Below are 16,274 nucleotides of genomic sequence, written 5' to 3'. Positions count from 1 at the left end.
ATGGTGAATCCCCGGAACCTATACATGTGACCTAACTTGGAAATAGGGTCCTTGCCAGTGTAACCAAGTTAAGAGGAGGTCATACTGGTGTAGGATGGGCCCTAAATCCAATCACTGGTGACGTAATAAGAGGGACACTGAGACACAGAGACATAGGGGAGGAGACTGTGTGAAGACAGAAACAGAGGTTGGAATGGTGAAACCACAAGCCAAGGAGCATCCAGGGCTTGTTGGTAACTGCCAGAAACTGGAAGAGGCAAGGAAATCTCCCCCAGAGGCTTCAGAGGGAGCATGACCCTGCCAGCACCTGGATTTTTTACTTCTGTTCTCCAGAACTGTGAAAGAGTCCGTTATTATAAGCGCACACACACCCCAACCCCCATTTGTGCTGATGTGTTACAGGAGCCTTTTCCTGCATCTTGCCTGCTCTGCGTGACCCACAGGACAGTGCCCCATGATGGAAGGCAGCTTGCTCCTCAGGGATGTTGGCAGGGAGGGGTGGTGTTGAGCTTGACATGCCCATGACATTGGGCCATCCCTCAGGTCTGATTTTTTTTGTTTTGAGAACGCCTGCTGCCAGGAAGGCTGTGCCCTGGCCTGTGTTCCGCGCCCGCGCTTGGCCTCAGGACAGGGGCGCTGCCCTTCTTTCCTGCGTGTGCTTGCAGGGAGGAAGGGGAGAGGTCAGGAGTCCGCCTGAAGGAGGCTCCGGGGACTGCTGCCCAGCCAGCAAGGGGAAGGTTTCACTTTCCTTGGCAGCGCTGTGGGGCAGGCTGTTTGTTTAAACAACCCCAAAGAAAACCATTTGGCCAAACTGTTAGTTTCTAAACAATTTACTTCCCTGGTGTTTAAACAAACTCCTACCCAGGATCTGGGTCTGGCCCAGGGAGGGGGTTGGCTTCTCCTCTTCATGGCCGGCACAGTGCCCTACACCCTCCAGGCGGCCCAAGGCTGGGGCTGCTGCTCAGACCTCACTGCAAACAACCTTGGAGGTCACCTGTGAGCCGCAGCCTCGGCAAGCATTCAGCGGAGCCCAGGCCAGGGCTTCTCTCTCTCTGGGTTCCTCTCTCCGCGGCCACCCCCCACTGGCCTGGCCCTGGACACAGTGCTTTACCACCTTTACGCTTCAGGCAATGAGCTGGGCCATGGCTCTTGCCCACAAGTCCTGGTCTTCTAGGCAAAGCTCAAATAACAACTTCAAAGGCTCTGCAGCCCAAGGGGTGTCAGACACCCCCGTTGGAATCAATTATCACCTACAAATTTATCCTGGCATTCAATTACTGCCTCAGCCACAGAGACTTAATTCTAAGGGATGCTGATAATGGGGTTCCCTGGCAGTGGGGTGTGCTGGGGGATTTGCATTGACCTGGTTAACAGAGAACTGGGGCCAGACACACTTGACAGCTCTGAGCCCACTGGGGGACACTCTGCAGGGATCTACTACGTGGTCACAGCCTCATGAATCTGAGGTTCTTGAAGCTGACCGCCAACCTCCCCAGTCTCCACTGGCCCCCTTAGCAGGCCCACCTGTAACCCCAACTCTCCTCCTAGTTCCTGTTCACTGGTGGTCTTCCTCACTGAAGGTCTCTGCCCTGCGATCCCAGGAGCACCATGGGGGTCGATCCTGTGTTGGTTTTGCCCACCCCCACCCCTAGTTTCCTGGTCCAGGGCCTGGTGTGAAGTAGCTGCCTGCAGAGATACTGGTGGGGTGACCGAGCTAGTGGGGCAGTGCTTTAACCCTGGGCTTCCAATGTGTGCCATCTCCAGAGATCCAAGTGTCTGCGGGACCTTATTTTCCCTCTCGCTTCTGTGTGCCTTTGAGCCAGGAGCTTTACCTCTCTGTGCATCAGGGTCGTCGTCAGTAAAATGGGGCATCATCATACCTCTGGGGATTGGTGTGAGGATCATACTATTCTAGGTGATTGTGTCTGGAGGATCATAGGAACAGGGTTGGGTGAAACAAGCTCAGAACGTGTTTTATGGGGCACACTGGGTGGCTCAGTCAGTTAGGCGTCCAACTCGTGATTTTTGGCTCAGGTCATGATCTTAGGGTCGTGAGGTTGAGCTCTGTGTCAGTCTCTGCACTCAGCATAGAGTCTGCTTGCAATCCTCTCTCCCTCTCTCTCTGCCCCTCCTCCTGTTCATGCTCTCTCTCAAGTAAATAAATAAAAATCTTTTTTTTTTAAATGTGTTTTGGGACAGAACATTGGTTTTCCTTGGGGACAAATGTTTCCTCTGGGGAAGAAGGGTTGCTTGAAGTCAAGTGGGGTTCGACACACACCCTTCTGCTTCACAGACTGAGCTGTCCCGGGCTCAGCTTGGGAGGCTAACAGCCTCTTTGTACAGTTCTGCAGATGCCGGCTTGGACGGGGTTCTTCCTGGCCATGCTGTGGGGTCGGGGGGTTTCCTCCTTCCATCTATGGTGGCAGATTAAGCCAGAGCCTTTCATGGAGTTTGGTTCCTTTGATGTCAGAGCTGGATGGAAACTCAGACACCATCAGGTTGGGCTGATTCTTCACTATAAACGGGGAGACCAAAGCCCAGGGAGGGTTAGGGATCTGTCTAAAGTCACACAGTGGGAGCAGGACCAGGAAGTTTCTGCCCTGTGTTCTCCCTGCTTGTCTTAGGATGTCAGCATCTGCTCTGGGTGTGGTTCTGGGTCTGCAGAGGACCAGGGGGGCATGTGCCAGAATCCCAACGAACTGTTAAGTGTGGTGCCCACGCAGAGGGGCAGGTAGTGTGTGTGTGTGTGTGTGTGTGTGTGTGTGTGTGTGTGTGTGTGTGGTCAGCCAATCCAAGGGGGTGAGTGTCACAGGAACAGCTTCCTGGAGGAGGAGGAGGTGTGTGACCTGGGTCTTGAAGGACAGGGCAGATGTCCATAGAACATTTTGGGAATGGAGCCCAGAGGAAGACAGTTTGTTGAAATTCACAATTCCCCTCCCCTCCTTCCAGCACACACCAGATCACGACCAAATCTGAACTTGGGTCTTGGAGGTTTCCAGTGTAGTCAGGTACTTGGGGAACCTTCTGAGGACTGCCTGCCTCAGTTTCCCAGCCTGGGCTCATAAAGCCTTTGCTGTCGTGTGTGCGCCCTCTAGTGGAGGAATCAGATTATGACCTCTAGGTCTAGGAGCCCAACAGTGAGGATCCTTGTCCTACCCTTACTTGAATGCCAGGTGAGGGACCCCAGGTGGATTCCACAATCACCAGGCTTCGGGGAGCTCTGCCGCTGTGGCAAGAAGCTGGCACTGGGTGAAGGAGACAGCCTGCTGTTTGAGGGCTGTGGCTTGACCAGGCAGCTGGCTGCAGAGGCTGGGCCTGGGGGCCTGAGTTTGATAAGTGTGCCCCGCTGGTTCTGCCCTGTCCCCATCCTGCATGGCTGCATGACTTGAGGCGGGTCCTTCCCCATTCTGGGCCTTTCACCAAACCAGGCAAGTGGTCCCAAAGTTCCCAAAGTAGTCTCTGGGCCTAATCTTGATTGTGGGTCATTGAGACCGGAAAGGGCCAGAATGAGTGAGTGGACAGTGACCCAGCTCTGGGGGAGGGGCCTCATCCTGACCCCGGCAGCCTCCAGAGGTGTCCAGGTCAAGGCTGGGGAGCACTGTGAGCTTCCCTGTGTTGTTTGTCCTGGAAGTTCTGACAAATCCCAGCAGGGAGGGTCCAGGACAGAATCAAAATATTAATACTGCTGGGGTGGCCGAGGCTCCAGGTGCTCACCCTTGTCAGTGAGAGAGCCACATGTGGAAGAATCGGACTTTGCAATGATGTGTGTGCTTAGGTGGCATGAAGCTGCCCTGGGGGGGTGAGCGGGGCAGGGGTAGGGCCTCAGAGAAGAAGTGGTAACTGAACTGAGCCGTGAAGGATGAGCATGTGGAAGGCAGGGCCCAGGGGAGCTTTGAGAAGTATGGCTGGCAGTTGATGTCTGGAGCCCAGTGTCTGTGTGGGACTTGTATTTGGATCTAGCTTGTGGCCAGGAGAGGGGCTGGCAGGGGTGAAGGGGGACTGCATATGAAGCAGTTCTTCCATAGTGATTGAAGTCAGGTGGCTGTGTTGCTTGACCTCTCTGTGCCTACCTCGTCTCATCTGTAAGATGATGGCACAAATTGTGCTGGCCTCACAGAGCCCTTACGAGGATGTACTAGTGACCACGTAGAAAGATCTCGGCAAGTGTTCCCCAAAGTCACCTGCTGTTGCAAGGAAGCTCTGCCCCCGAGGGCTGGCTGAGCCCCTCCCTGCCAGTCTCAGCACAGGCCCAGGCTGCTGTCTTGCTGTAGGCCTCTGACCCCACTGCTTGTGCATCCACAGGGGCCGAGGAGGTGCTGCTGCTGGCCCGGCGGACGGACCTGCGGCGGATCTCTCTGGACACACCAGACTTCACTGATATCGTGCTGCAGGTGGATGACATCCGGCATGCCATCGCCATCGACTACGACCCGCTGGAGGGCTATGTCTACTGGACAGACGATGAGGTGCGGGCCATCCGCAGGGCCTACCTGGATGGGTCGGGTGCACAGACGCTGGTCAACACCGAGATCAATGACCCCGATGGCATTGCCGTTGACTGGGTGGCCCGAAATCTCTACTGGACGGACACAGGCACCGACCGCATCGAGGTGACCCGTCTCAATGGCACCTCCCGCAAGATCCTTGTGTCCGATGACCTGGATGAGCCTCGTGCCATCGTGCTGCACCCTGTGATGGGGTAAGGATGGGGGTGGGTGGACTTCCCATCTGGTGGGGACTGGGAGCCAGGCCATCCAGAAGTGAGACAAGTGGTTCTGGAACTTTCTCTGGCATCAGAATCCTTTGGAGGAGGTCTTGTTAAAATGCAGGTGGCTGGGCCTTCTTTGCAGAATTCTGATTCTGGAGGTCTGGGGTGGGGCCTGAGAACTTGAATTTCTCACGAGCTCCCTGGTGATACTATTGCTGCTGGTCCAGGGACCAGACTTTGAGGAGCTCTGACACAGGCTATTGTGCATGTGTATAGAGGGCCTGTTGAGCTTGGATAAGTCATTTCTTCCCATGGGCCTCACCTTTCCCATGGAACGGTCCACCAGGGTGGTTTCCAGGATAATCACGGTTTGTCCTTACTATGTATGGTCTGGGCCTCTTCTTAACACATTACACACAGTGAATCTTTACCTCCTCCTCTCACCCCATGAGGTCAGAGCAGTTGTACAGTGGAGGAAGCTGAAGTCCAGAGAGGTTAAGGGACTTGCCCAAGGTCACATAGCTAGGAGGTTGGGATTGGATCTGGCAGCCTGGCTCCAATTTTCCATTTTAGGATTCTGTGACAATAGCTTGTGAGTGGATGTAGGAGCCTTTCTGAGAATTTCAGCGGCTCAGGGCAGGGTCGCAGCCCCCTTCCTGGGGGTTCATGGCCAACAATGTGAAACTGGCAGACCCTGAGGGAGGAAGAACAGCTGGAGCTCCTGGTGGGTGGAGCCAGGGCTGCAGGGAGGCCTCCCACCCTCTGTGCAGGATATGGACAGTGTCCCAGAAACGGCCTGGAAGAGGAGCTGCAAGGACAAAACGGAGGGCAACCCATGAAGGCAGCCCTGGGAGCCATGCCTTGTGGGGAGTAGCAAAGCTGCAGTAATAGTAATTGTGGTAACTGGCTGCCATCCACGGAGAACCCACTGGGTGTCAGCTGCTTCTCTCATTTCCCTGGGTCTGAGGCTCAGAGCATGCAGTGACCTGTTGAGGTGCCTGCTGCCAGAGCTGGGGTTCTGGGCCTGTCTGCCCGTGGAGCCTGCGCCTTGTACATGGGGGCTATCCACTTCTTCCTCATCCTGGTGCTCAGTCCCGCCAGCCCATGGTTCTCTCAGCAGAGCGTCTGCTGTCTGCCAACCTACAGCCCGGGAGATGAGTCCCAGCAGCCCCCTCTAAATCAAGGACTCGTGTAGTTAGGCCTGCACTGTGGGCACCGCTGCTCCTGTGGGGCCCCTGGTCCTTCCTGCCTGGGGGCTTGGCGCTCATTTGTCCACCAGCCGGCACTTATCGAGCACCTGCCATGGGGCAGGGAGGGAGGTGTCCTCAGCCCTGGGGTTGCAGCCGGGACTAAACAGACAGTGCCAAACAGATATGTGCTTCTTCTCCAGCCTCATGTACTGGACGGACTGGGGGGAAAACCCCAAAATCGAATGTGCCAACCTAGATGGGCAGGAGCGGCACATCCTGGTGAACACGTCCCTCGGTTGGCCCAACGGTTTGGCTCTGGACTTGCAGGAGGGAAAGCTGTACTGGGGAGATGCCAAGACGGACAAAATTGAGGTGAGTCATCCCCACCAGTGGGCGTTGGTTCCTGGAGCTGTTTAAGATAGGTTGTGCAGCCTGGCAGAGCCCGGCAGGCCTGGAGCACTGTTTTAGGCAGAAGCCAGGCCTGGCTGCCCCTGTGGCCTATCACATGTACCAGGTGGGCATCAGATGGATGCCTGTGCTCTGCTATTTTTTTTTAAAGATTTTATTAATTTTTTTAGAGAAAGAGAACATGACTGTGTGCGTGTGTGTGTGTGTGCAAGCCGTGGGGAGAGGGAGAGGAAAAGAATTTTAAACAGTCTCCACATTTAGCACAGAGCCTGATACGGGTCTCAATCTCACGACCCTGAGATCATGACCTGAGCCAAAATCAAGAGTGGGATGCTTAACCAACTGAGCCTCTGTGCTCTGATATTTGACCAAATAGGATCCTTGATAAAATAATTTATTATGATACATTTCTGACATGTAAGAGGCCTTTAAGGATATGTGTAGCCAAGTTAATGCCATCGTAGGATATACTGTAGTGATGTGAGGTGTTACCCCAGGGAAGCTGGGTGAAAAGCACACGGGAGACACTTGAGTGACTTCTTGTGAATCTTAAGACTATTTCAAAATACAAAATCTTTTTTTTTTAAAGAGTTTATTTATTTGGGCACTTCGGTGGCTAGTGGTTGAGCATCTGCCTTTGGCTAGGATCATGATCCCAGGGTCCTGGGATCAAGTACCACATCAGGCTTCTCACAGGGAACCTACCTCTCCCTCTGCCTATGTCTCTGCCTCTCTGTGTCTCTCATGAATAACCAAATAAAAATCTTAAAAAAAAACAGACTTTATTTATTTGACAGAGAGAGAGCACAAGTAGGCAGAGTGGCAGGCAGAGATAGAGGTAGAGGGAGAAGGAGAAGGAGGTTCCCTGCTGAGCAGGTCCTGGATCCCAGGACCCGAGGATCATGACCTGAGCCAAAAGCAGACACTCAACTGACTGAGCCACCCAGGTGTCCCACAAAAGTCTTTTTTTTTAGTTAATAAATCAATTTATTTTAGAGAGGGGGAGAGAAAGTGGGGGGTGTAGAGAGAGGGGGGGAGAGAGAGAATCCTCAAGCAGACTCCCCACTGAGCACAGAGCCTGACGCAGGCTTGATCTCTGGATCCTGAGATCATGACCTGAGCCAAAATCAAGAGTTGGGGGCTTAAACTTAGTCACCCAGGTACCCCTCAAAATACAACATCTTAATGAAAAATAATGTGCACATGCCCACCACCCAGCTCAAGACACAAAATCTCATCAACATAGTTGAAGCCAGAGGTGACCACTGTCCTGAATTTGGTGTTGCATTCCCAAGACATTTTCTTTGACTACATGGGTGTTTCCCTGAACAGTCTTATTGTGAATGGTTCTACATGATTGATTTAAGTGGTGTCTGAATGTGTTCTTTGGCAACTTGGTTTTTGCTCATGGGTGTATTTTTTTTTGAGGTGCTCTTGATATGGTAGCTAGATCTGTCACTGTGGAGGGGAGACTCCAACATTCATGCCTTAGTGAGGACGCCTCCCTTGGTTCTGGTCACTTTTGCATCATTCTTGTGTTTCTGGTCATATCACTATTTATCGGCATCACTGTCGATAGTCACTGTCTCTCCTCTCTCGGCTTCATGGGGAGCCCTCTACCAGGCAGCTTGCAGGGAGTGAGGATCCCAATGTGTCTCAGGGTTTCCAGCCATGCTTCTGAGCAGGAATGTGAAGGGGACTCAGGGTTGGGTGGATGCTTCTCCCCAACAAGTTGCTGCCAGAGTGGCCATTTCCTGTCAAATTCCCTGCAAACAATCTTGTTGCAAAAGGGAGTTTCTTTTGAGCCTCTGAGCCTGAAGCTGAGACCCTTGATTCTGGTACAGTCAGCAGAGGAGGCTTCGTCTCCAGGGACCCCACCCACCCCTGGGAGCAGGCTGGGGATGGGTGTGTCCAGCTCACACCACTGGACACGTTACAGGCATGGCTCTGTGTGCTTCCACGGCAGGGTGTTGTCTGCTGTGGTGAAATACATGTAATCTACGATGGCCATCTTAACCATTTTAAAGTGTGCTGAGCATTCAGTGGCCTCTCATACATTCACAGCACTGAACCACAGCAACCATCACTGCTACCTAGTTCCAGAATGTCTTCATCCCCTGGGACACCATATGCATTAAGCAGCCAGTCCCCAGTCTCCCCTCCCCAGCCCCTAGCATCCACAGATCTCCTGTCGGTCCCTCTAGGGTTGCCTGTTCCGGATGTCATCTAGTATACAGCCTGTTGTGCCAGGCTTCTTCATGCAGCATGTCTTCAGGATTCATCCACGCTGTGGCACCTGTCTCCGCCTCCTTTTTACAGCAGAATAACACTGGTTGGATGGACAGACCACAGGTCATCCACTCATCTGTTGATGGACTTTTGGGTTGTTTCCCCCTTTTGGCTGCTGTGAGCAGTGCTGGGAAGAGCACTGTGTGCACATTTTGTTTGAGCGCCTGTTATTAATTCTCTTGAGTACATACTGAGGAGCAGAATTGCTGGGTCATGATTTACTGAAGAACAGTCAGACTAGTCCACGGTCTACATCGATTGGCACTCTAGCTAGCAGCGTAGGTGTGTTCTACTCTCAGCATAGCCTCACCTGCTGTAACATTCCATGTCCTTTATCATTGTGGCCATGCTGGCTGTGGTGTCTCATGGGTTTGATTTGCATTTCCTGATGTTCAGCACCTTTCATGTGTTCGCCCCACAATAGTATGTGACATGGTCCCTGTTTGTGGACCAGGAACCGAGGTCCAGGGGGATGGTACCTTGCTTGGGGTCATGTAGCAAGTGGGTGGTTTTTTATTTTCTGCTCTTAGACTCAATCCACAAACAGAACCCAAAGACACTGTCAGGCTTCCATTCAGAATCCAAACGTTATCCCCTGTGGTAACCACTAAGTAGAAAGGACGGAAGTTAGGAGGCGTGAGGCTGGGGTGAGGTAGGAGCATGATTTCAAGGGTAACCAATGGAGGAACTAGGACGGTGCCAGCACAGTGGCATGAGGGTGAGGGAAGGCCCGGAGTGAGGGAAGAGGCTTCGCCTACGCAGTGGCTGTGCCGGCAAACCAGGAATGTGCACCACAGGCCTGTTACATCTATCCATTTGGAGCTAATCACCAGAAAGCATAAAGAGAAAGGGCTGCAGAGTTAGAAGTGTTTGAGAATCTTGGGTCAAGCAGACTCAGGAAACATGCGGCGACTTCCCTGTAGGACTCCTCTTGTGGGAGCCTTTCACGTGCTCACATAAGCTGAGCTGCTCTGAGGGGATGAGGCACGTTAAGTGTTCTCAAACTGTGTGATCGAGGGTCCCTTTCTTTCCCTGCTGTGGCTCTGGTGGCACACACTGTGGGAATGCTGACCCCAGTGGAAACTGTTGCTGCTGCCTCCCACACATCCAGGCCTGACCCTAGCTGCGGGGTTTGTGCAGGATACCCCTCAACCCCTGCCCCTAGGGAGGCTACTGACATGCACAGACAGACATGGAGACCATCCTCCACATAAACTCAGTGAGTCTTATCCCGCCAGTGGGAGATGCCCCAGGTGAGTCACGGGTGCTTTCTGGTCGTGCTGGCTCCTCTGGCTCTAGTGTTCTTTTCAGTGGTGAAATACCCCAGACACAGGGGTGAATGTTTTGGAGGTGGCCCAACCATGCTAGGGGACGTGTCTGCATGTTCCTGCTGTGAACTCCTTACTCTCAGGTCCCAGGGTTTGCCACGAGCACCTGGTGAGTGCCAGCGCTGTTCCCAGCGCTGTGGCCACCTTGGCAGGTATGCCCAACAGATGTTCCTCTGGTGTGCCCCTCAGGACAGATCTTTGGATCAGGCCACCAGCTTGGGTGCAGAAGCCCCTGCCAGAGGTCACAGAGGATCCTGAGGGCTTCAGGGGGAACAGCTGAGGAACCAGGCGCTGTGTTTACTTTTCAGTTTCCAGGTGGGAGGGGTGGTCAGGGGAGGCAGAAACCAGGTTAGGTCAGCAACAGGACATGCTTCTGGCAGTGGTAATGTCTCCAAGAAATTATGCCCAGTGACAATGGAATGGCCAGGCCAGATGCTAAGGAGCCCCAGCACTGGCCTTGGGCTTCCCTCACGTGGCTGCCTTTGACGGGGAGAACGGATTCCATGCGGCCTCATTGTGTGCATGGCCTGGCTCTGAATGCAGAGAGAAGGCGCTGGAAGAAAGGTACTTTAGATGGTGATAAACTGGCTTTCCCTTTGAAGAGGTGATCAGTCTCCTGTGTTCTGCCCACTGGGCCCCCAAGAAGTGCTTCATAGAGCAGCTGTGGCTAACCAGGAGAGTGAAGGTCTGGAAAGGCCAGACGTGTGAAACAGGGTTGCATCTGGATGGCATTAGTGGCACGTAGATGCATCTTACAGAACAGGCCAAATTGCTGGCCCTGTTGGTGACAGCTGTCTGTACATGGGGTTCAGGCCAGCCCTGGGGCAGCCCCTCAGCTGTCCAGCGAGCTGCCATCATGGGAGTCGCAGGGTGGCTCCCCCTGTGGCAGTGGCCTCAGGCCGCTCCCTCCAGGCTTATGCTGGGAGGCAGCCCCGACCTCCCCCAGCACAAGCAGGCTGGAGCCACATGGGATGGGTGGGGGCTGAGGAGCCCCTCCTGCAGTCTTAGGTCTTGTGTCCCAAAGGTCAGCCTGATTCATGAAAGCACCTGGGACTCACTGTCTCCCTAAGCTGGCTCTGACCAGTGGCCACTGGGGCCCTGCGCTTCTCTGTTTTTGGCAGATGCCACATCCTTTCTCCCTCTGTCCATGCTGCTTGGCAGACACCAGGCTTGTGACAGCCCTGCGTGGGGCCTCCCCCAGGCAGCTGCACCTGTCCCGGCCGCCCCCAGGTCTCAGGCGTGGGGATGGCTCTTCACAGCTGGAAGCCGCAGCACCTTTGAAACCTGTCCAGTGCCCATGCTCTGGCTTAGTCACCAGATCATCTGCATTGTCGTAATTAATTTTTTAAAATTTCATTTAAATTCAATTTGCCAACATAGAGTATAACACCCAGTGCTCATCACATCATGGGCCCTCCTCAGTGCCCGTCACCCAGTTAATCAGCATCATTATTTTCACCCCTTCCCTAGTTTGTGAGCAAGCCTTGTCTCCCAAAGCAGATGGGAGCTCTGTTGGGCCCAGCTTGAGTCAGGGTCTCCGTGCTGACCATGGGTGGAGACTCAAGACACACTGGGTCTGTATCGGGAGTGCCCTCTCCCACGTCCCTCCTCTGTTCCCTCCCACACTCTCTGTCGCTCCCACTTGCCCCTTGCTGGGTCCCCTCCTCTTGTCCCCTTCTGAGCAGGTCCCCCTTTCCCATAGCTGCTCAGCAGGCCCCTGAACAGAGCTCTCGTCATGCCCCCCAACCCCCTCCACACCTCTGTTCATTCTCCAGCATCCACAGACACTGCCTCGACCTGGAGGAGCACCAAGGGACAGCCCTGTGCCCTGGTGGGGCAGATGTTCTAGAGGGGAGATGGACACGGGGTGACCTGACAGCTGTAGCACATTGGAGGCGGGCCGTGCTCTAGAAGGATGCTGAGGAGAGGCGACGGGGCACCGTGGTTGGGGGGTGACATCCAGGCTTCCCTGACGGCGCCTCAGCTGTGTTTCCAGCCGCGTTTGTTCTGAAGCCCTGTCTTCTCTGCCTTATTTGTGCAGATTCTGTTGCCTCTGTTTCTAGAGTAGAGGGAAGAATTGTGCCCATGAGTGACGCTCAAACAGGCAAAGCTTTTAAACAGCCAGACACACACACCGCAATACATGTCCACGGAGGGTGGTTTCAGCTGTTAGTGAATCAAAACTGGGACTGGTCTTGCCCCTTTGAAGTCTTAAGCTGTCTTTCTAAAGCTTCCTCCTCAGCTGTTTCCCTCTGGATTGTCTGGACTCCAAGACAGACCAAGCAGAGGTCTTGCAGGCCAACCCAGGCTCCCTGCGGCAGGAAGTATCACCAGTGTGTGGGCTTATGGTGGACCTGCCGGGGCCCCCACCCCAACCTCCGTAGATCATCTGGGCTCTTTGAGGCACCCTGCTGTCTCACTCTGGCCAGGACAGTGGGAGCTTGCATCTCCTGCCCTTGACGTCTGCCGTTGGGGTAGGCTCTCAGATGGCAGATCCGAGGATCTGATCCACACACCTGGTGGGGCTGGCTGGTGGGTGGGCTGAGGATAAGTCACAGCCTGAGAAACTAAAAATATATCTATGTCCCTGTTCCTCACATGTCCTAGGTCAATGGAGGGGATTTCTGGTATACCCAGAGTAAATACTTGGCACAAGAGTAATGGTTGCAAGGCCTGATGGCTGTGTGTCCTTCGTCCCCCAGGGAGGACATTAGAACATGAGCCCTGTGCACGTGCATGCAAGTGTGTGTTTAAGATCTTTTTTATTATGTAGAACAAAATAACCAGGGCAGTTTTAATTTGATGCTTATGTCCAACTGTGATAATTATTTTTTTTAAAGATTTTATCTATTTATTCATGAGAGACACATAGAGATAGAGAAAGGCAGAGACATAGGCAGAGAGAGAAGCAGGCTCCATGCAGGGAGCCCGATGTGGGACTTGATCCTGGGACGCCAGCATCACGCCCTTGGCTGAAGGCAGGTGCTCAACCGCTGATCCACCCAGGCATCCCCAACTGTGACAGTTACTGCATCAGAAAACAGAAGTCTTTTCCCTTTAAAAATGTATTTTCAAAGGGTTGGTCTTGGTCTCGTATCTCTTTGCATGGTGACTTTCTGGGGTCCACCATTGTGTGGGCCTCCCTCCAGACCCCCGTGGGTTCAGCCACTCAAAGCTCAGCTGAGAGTGGGCTTCTTTGGGATCTGTAGGCATCTGCTCTGCTTGTCCCACGTCTCAGCCACCCCCTCTCTGACCCCAGATCTGGGCATGGAGTGCAGAGTTGGCCAAGCCAAGAGGACAGAAGCCAGAGGTCAGAGAGAGCAAGACTCTGGGCATGTTCGGCATCTGATGTGATCACCTTTGGCATAAGTTCTTGGAGTTGTGGTTCCTTTCCTGAAGATCAAATGCACAGGTGTTTCTGTTCTAGAGCAGGGGTTAGAATCTACAGCCTGTGACCCAATTGCCTGTTTTTGTACCACTCTTAAATTCTTAAACTTTCAAATGATTGGAAAAAAAATGAAAAGTAGTATTTCATGATGTGTATAAATTACATGACATTCGAATTTCATGATCCACAAAATTTTGTTTTGTTTTGTTTTGCACAAATGATGTTCTGTTGGAGCATAGCCCTGCTTGTTCACTTACATACGCTGTCTGTGGTTGCTCTTGCGCTGAAAGGACCATATGGCCACCAAGCTGGAAATATTTATGATCTGCTGCAGGAAAAGTTTGCCAGCTCCTGACCTGGAAAGTCTGTCTCCCATGCTCTCCCGTTGGCTCCAACATTCTTGGATGTTTAGATTTTATTCTGTTATTGCTGAATTCTTTTTGGATGTGTTATCCCCTCAGGGGTCAGAGGGATATGTGCCCTGGGTCTCGTCTCCTTACCCTTGGCTCTTCTCAGGGCTCCAGGAAAGCTGGAATGTTGAAATATGTGTGCTCCCTGTAGACAGGCCCCACTGGTGCTCCAGGACTGAGGAAAGGCCCAGTCCAGCAGAGTTACTTTTACAGATGGGCTGGATTTGCTCAAGAGGTGCTAAAAGCTGCCATAGGAAACCATTTTGGGGGTGCCTGAGTGGCTCAGTCAGTTAAGCGTCTGCCTTTGGCTCAGATCATGATCTCGGGGTCCTGGGATAGAGTCCAGTGTAGGGCTTCCAGCTCAGCAGAGAGTCTGCTTCTCCATCTCCCTCTGCTCCCTGCTCCCTATTCTCTCTCTCTCTCTCTGAAATAAATAAAATCTTTAAAAGAAAAAGAAAAAAGAAAGCCACTTTGGGCTCATTTATTTTTCTCAAGTGTTAAGAGTCTTGATGGAGAGCCCATGGGTTCCCATGGGAGCTTCGTGGGTTCTCTAATTGGTGGAAGGTGACCAGCACAGGTGGGCAGCAAGGAGGGGGCAGGGGTGGAGAGAGGAGGTGATGCTGGCCACCCTCCCACCCTCCCACCCTCCCCCGTTGGCCCCATGTCCTCCGTGGACTCATTCTCATTCTTCCTGAGCCAGGAAAAAGGTACTTCCTTTTCTCAGTTCAATAGAAATGTGTATTTATTTATGTCTGGAATTCAGCTATTAAAGGAAATTGAGAAAATATGGAAATAGTGAAGGAAGAGGAAAATCTCATACAGAGATGATATTGACATTTTGGTGTATTAAAGCTGAGGCTTGGGGGATCCCTGGGTGGCGCAGCGGTTTAGCGCCTGCCTTTGGCCCAGGCGTGATCCTGGAGACCCGGGATCGAATCCCACGTCGGGCTCCCGGTGTATGGAGCCTGCTTCTCCCTCTGCCTGTGTCTCTGCCTCTCTCTCTCTCACTGTGTGCCTATCATAAATTAAAAAAAAAAAATAAAAATAAAGCTGAGGCTTTTTTCTAGATGTGGACAATTTTCTTTGTATATGGTTACATGTACAGACCACCCTCTGCCCCCTCCTCCAGTTATCCTGAGCCGAGGGGGGAGCAGAAGTCCCCAGGCCTCGCTTGATCCCTGCCCTGACGAGACGTGTTCCTGGACATACTTTCTCTCCTCCCAGCCTCACCTCCATGGCCATGAGCCCCAATGTGACCCCTCCTGGGGGCAAGTTTTGTGCCGAGTGTTCTCTGAGGAATTCCTTGTGTTCTAGTTTTCATCTTTATGTGCCTTCCCATTGGCAGGGGGATAGAATGGGAGCCAGCGCCCAAGCCGTTTGCAGAGGTGGTCTGTCACCTGCCATTTACTGCTAGCCAGAGGGGCCGGCCAGGAATGGTGCCCAGATCCTCACAGAAATTGGTACAACCTGAGCTCCTCCCTCCGGGTGAGGCTGGCAGCTCCCCGGCTCACTGTCCAAGGGCATCCCCTAATCCCGCGTTCTCACCTGGGCTGTGTATTGGAACCACACCTGCGGGGGGAGCTGCTTTCAGGACCCATACCTGGGCCAGGGTCCCCCATTGCTGGCTGAATTGCCTCAGATTGGGGCCTGGGTGGTGTTCTGTCTTTGGTGAAGTTTTCTGGATGACATCAGCTGCTCCTCTCAGTTACAGGTGGGCAAACTCAGGTCCTTGGGGTGTGGGGGCTTGCTGGGTCAGCCCAGAGTTGCCCACCCCTCCCAGTTGACCTGGCAGTTTTGTCCTATGCTGTCCTACAGCAGAGGACCCAAGCCTCTTCTGTTCGGCATGAATTTTATCTGTCTTCTGTTCTCACCACCTGCAAAGCAGAGGGTCTGTCGCTTTTCTGACGGGCTGGAAACATAATCTGGCTGCAGGAGGCCTGTTGGGACTCGTCATGTCGCTTTCATCCTGGCCCGAGAGCCTGAGAATCTCGATGTTGTGTTTTATCGAGTCTTCCTTTCAACAGAAGCTGCTACAGGATCATCTGTCATCAGAATCCCATCTTACCCCTTTTGTGTGTTTCAGTTGGTTAAGGCGTTTTGATGTCTGACAGAAGTTTTCTCCTTTGTGGCTTTTGTGGTTAATGCTTTTCATCAGCACTGATTCTTCAAGAAGAAGACTTAGCTTTTCTATCTCAGAATAAATGACCACTGGCGTGTAGGGGGTGGAAAGCGTCTTAGAGTTACGGGCTCAGGCTAAGGGCCAGAAGTGCCCTCAGAGTTCATTTGGTCCTGACCAAGCAAGACCTTGGTCCCCAGGCCAGTGGGAGGTCTGGCCCAGGGCCCACAGCATGTTCACAGGCCAGCCTCCGGAAATGCAAGTGTGTACCAAGAGTGTGATTTGATGCCTTCTGGTGCTGCATGCAGGCAGACGTTGCTATCAGAGGCTGCCCCGGGTCTGAGACCCATGCCTTGGGACTGCAGGTGGCCATTGTCCGGCAATCAGCAACAGGAAGGGTGGAGATGCCCATCTGCCCCGCCTGGCCCTTTCAGCAC

At 53.1% G+C, this 16,274-nt stretch overlaps 1 protein-coding gene across 1 annotated transcript in view; it reads left to right on the top strand.

Moving 5' to 3' along the window:
• LRP5 (LDL receptor related protein 5) overlaps positions 1–16,274 on the top strand; it is a 108,687-nt gene that overhangs the window by 52,675 nt on the left and 39,738 nt on the right. The window contains exons 6-7 of the mRNA XM_055311371.1: positions 4,303–4,699; positions 6,099–6,270. Of these exons, the coding sequence (XP_055167346.1) occupies positions 4,303–4,699; positions 6,099–6,270 (569 nt within the window). The remainder of the gene's footprint in view (positions 1–4,302; positions 4,700–6,098; positions 6,271–16,274) is intronic.

The sequence above is a fragment of the Nyctereutes procyonoides genome, unplaced genomic scaffold, assembly GCF_905146905.1.
Source record: "Nyctereutes procyonoides isolate TBG_1078 unplaced genomic scaffold, NYPRO_anot_genome, whole genome shotgun sequence".
Lineage (NCBI taxonomy): Eukaryota > Metazoa > Chordata > Mammalia > Carnivora > Canidae > Nyctereutes > Nyctereutes procyonoides.
This window is presented reverse-complemented; position numbering and strand designations above follow the sequence as displayed.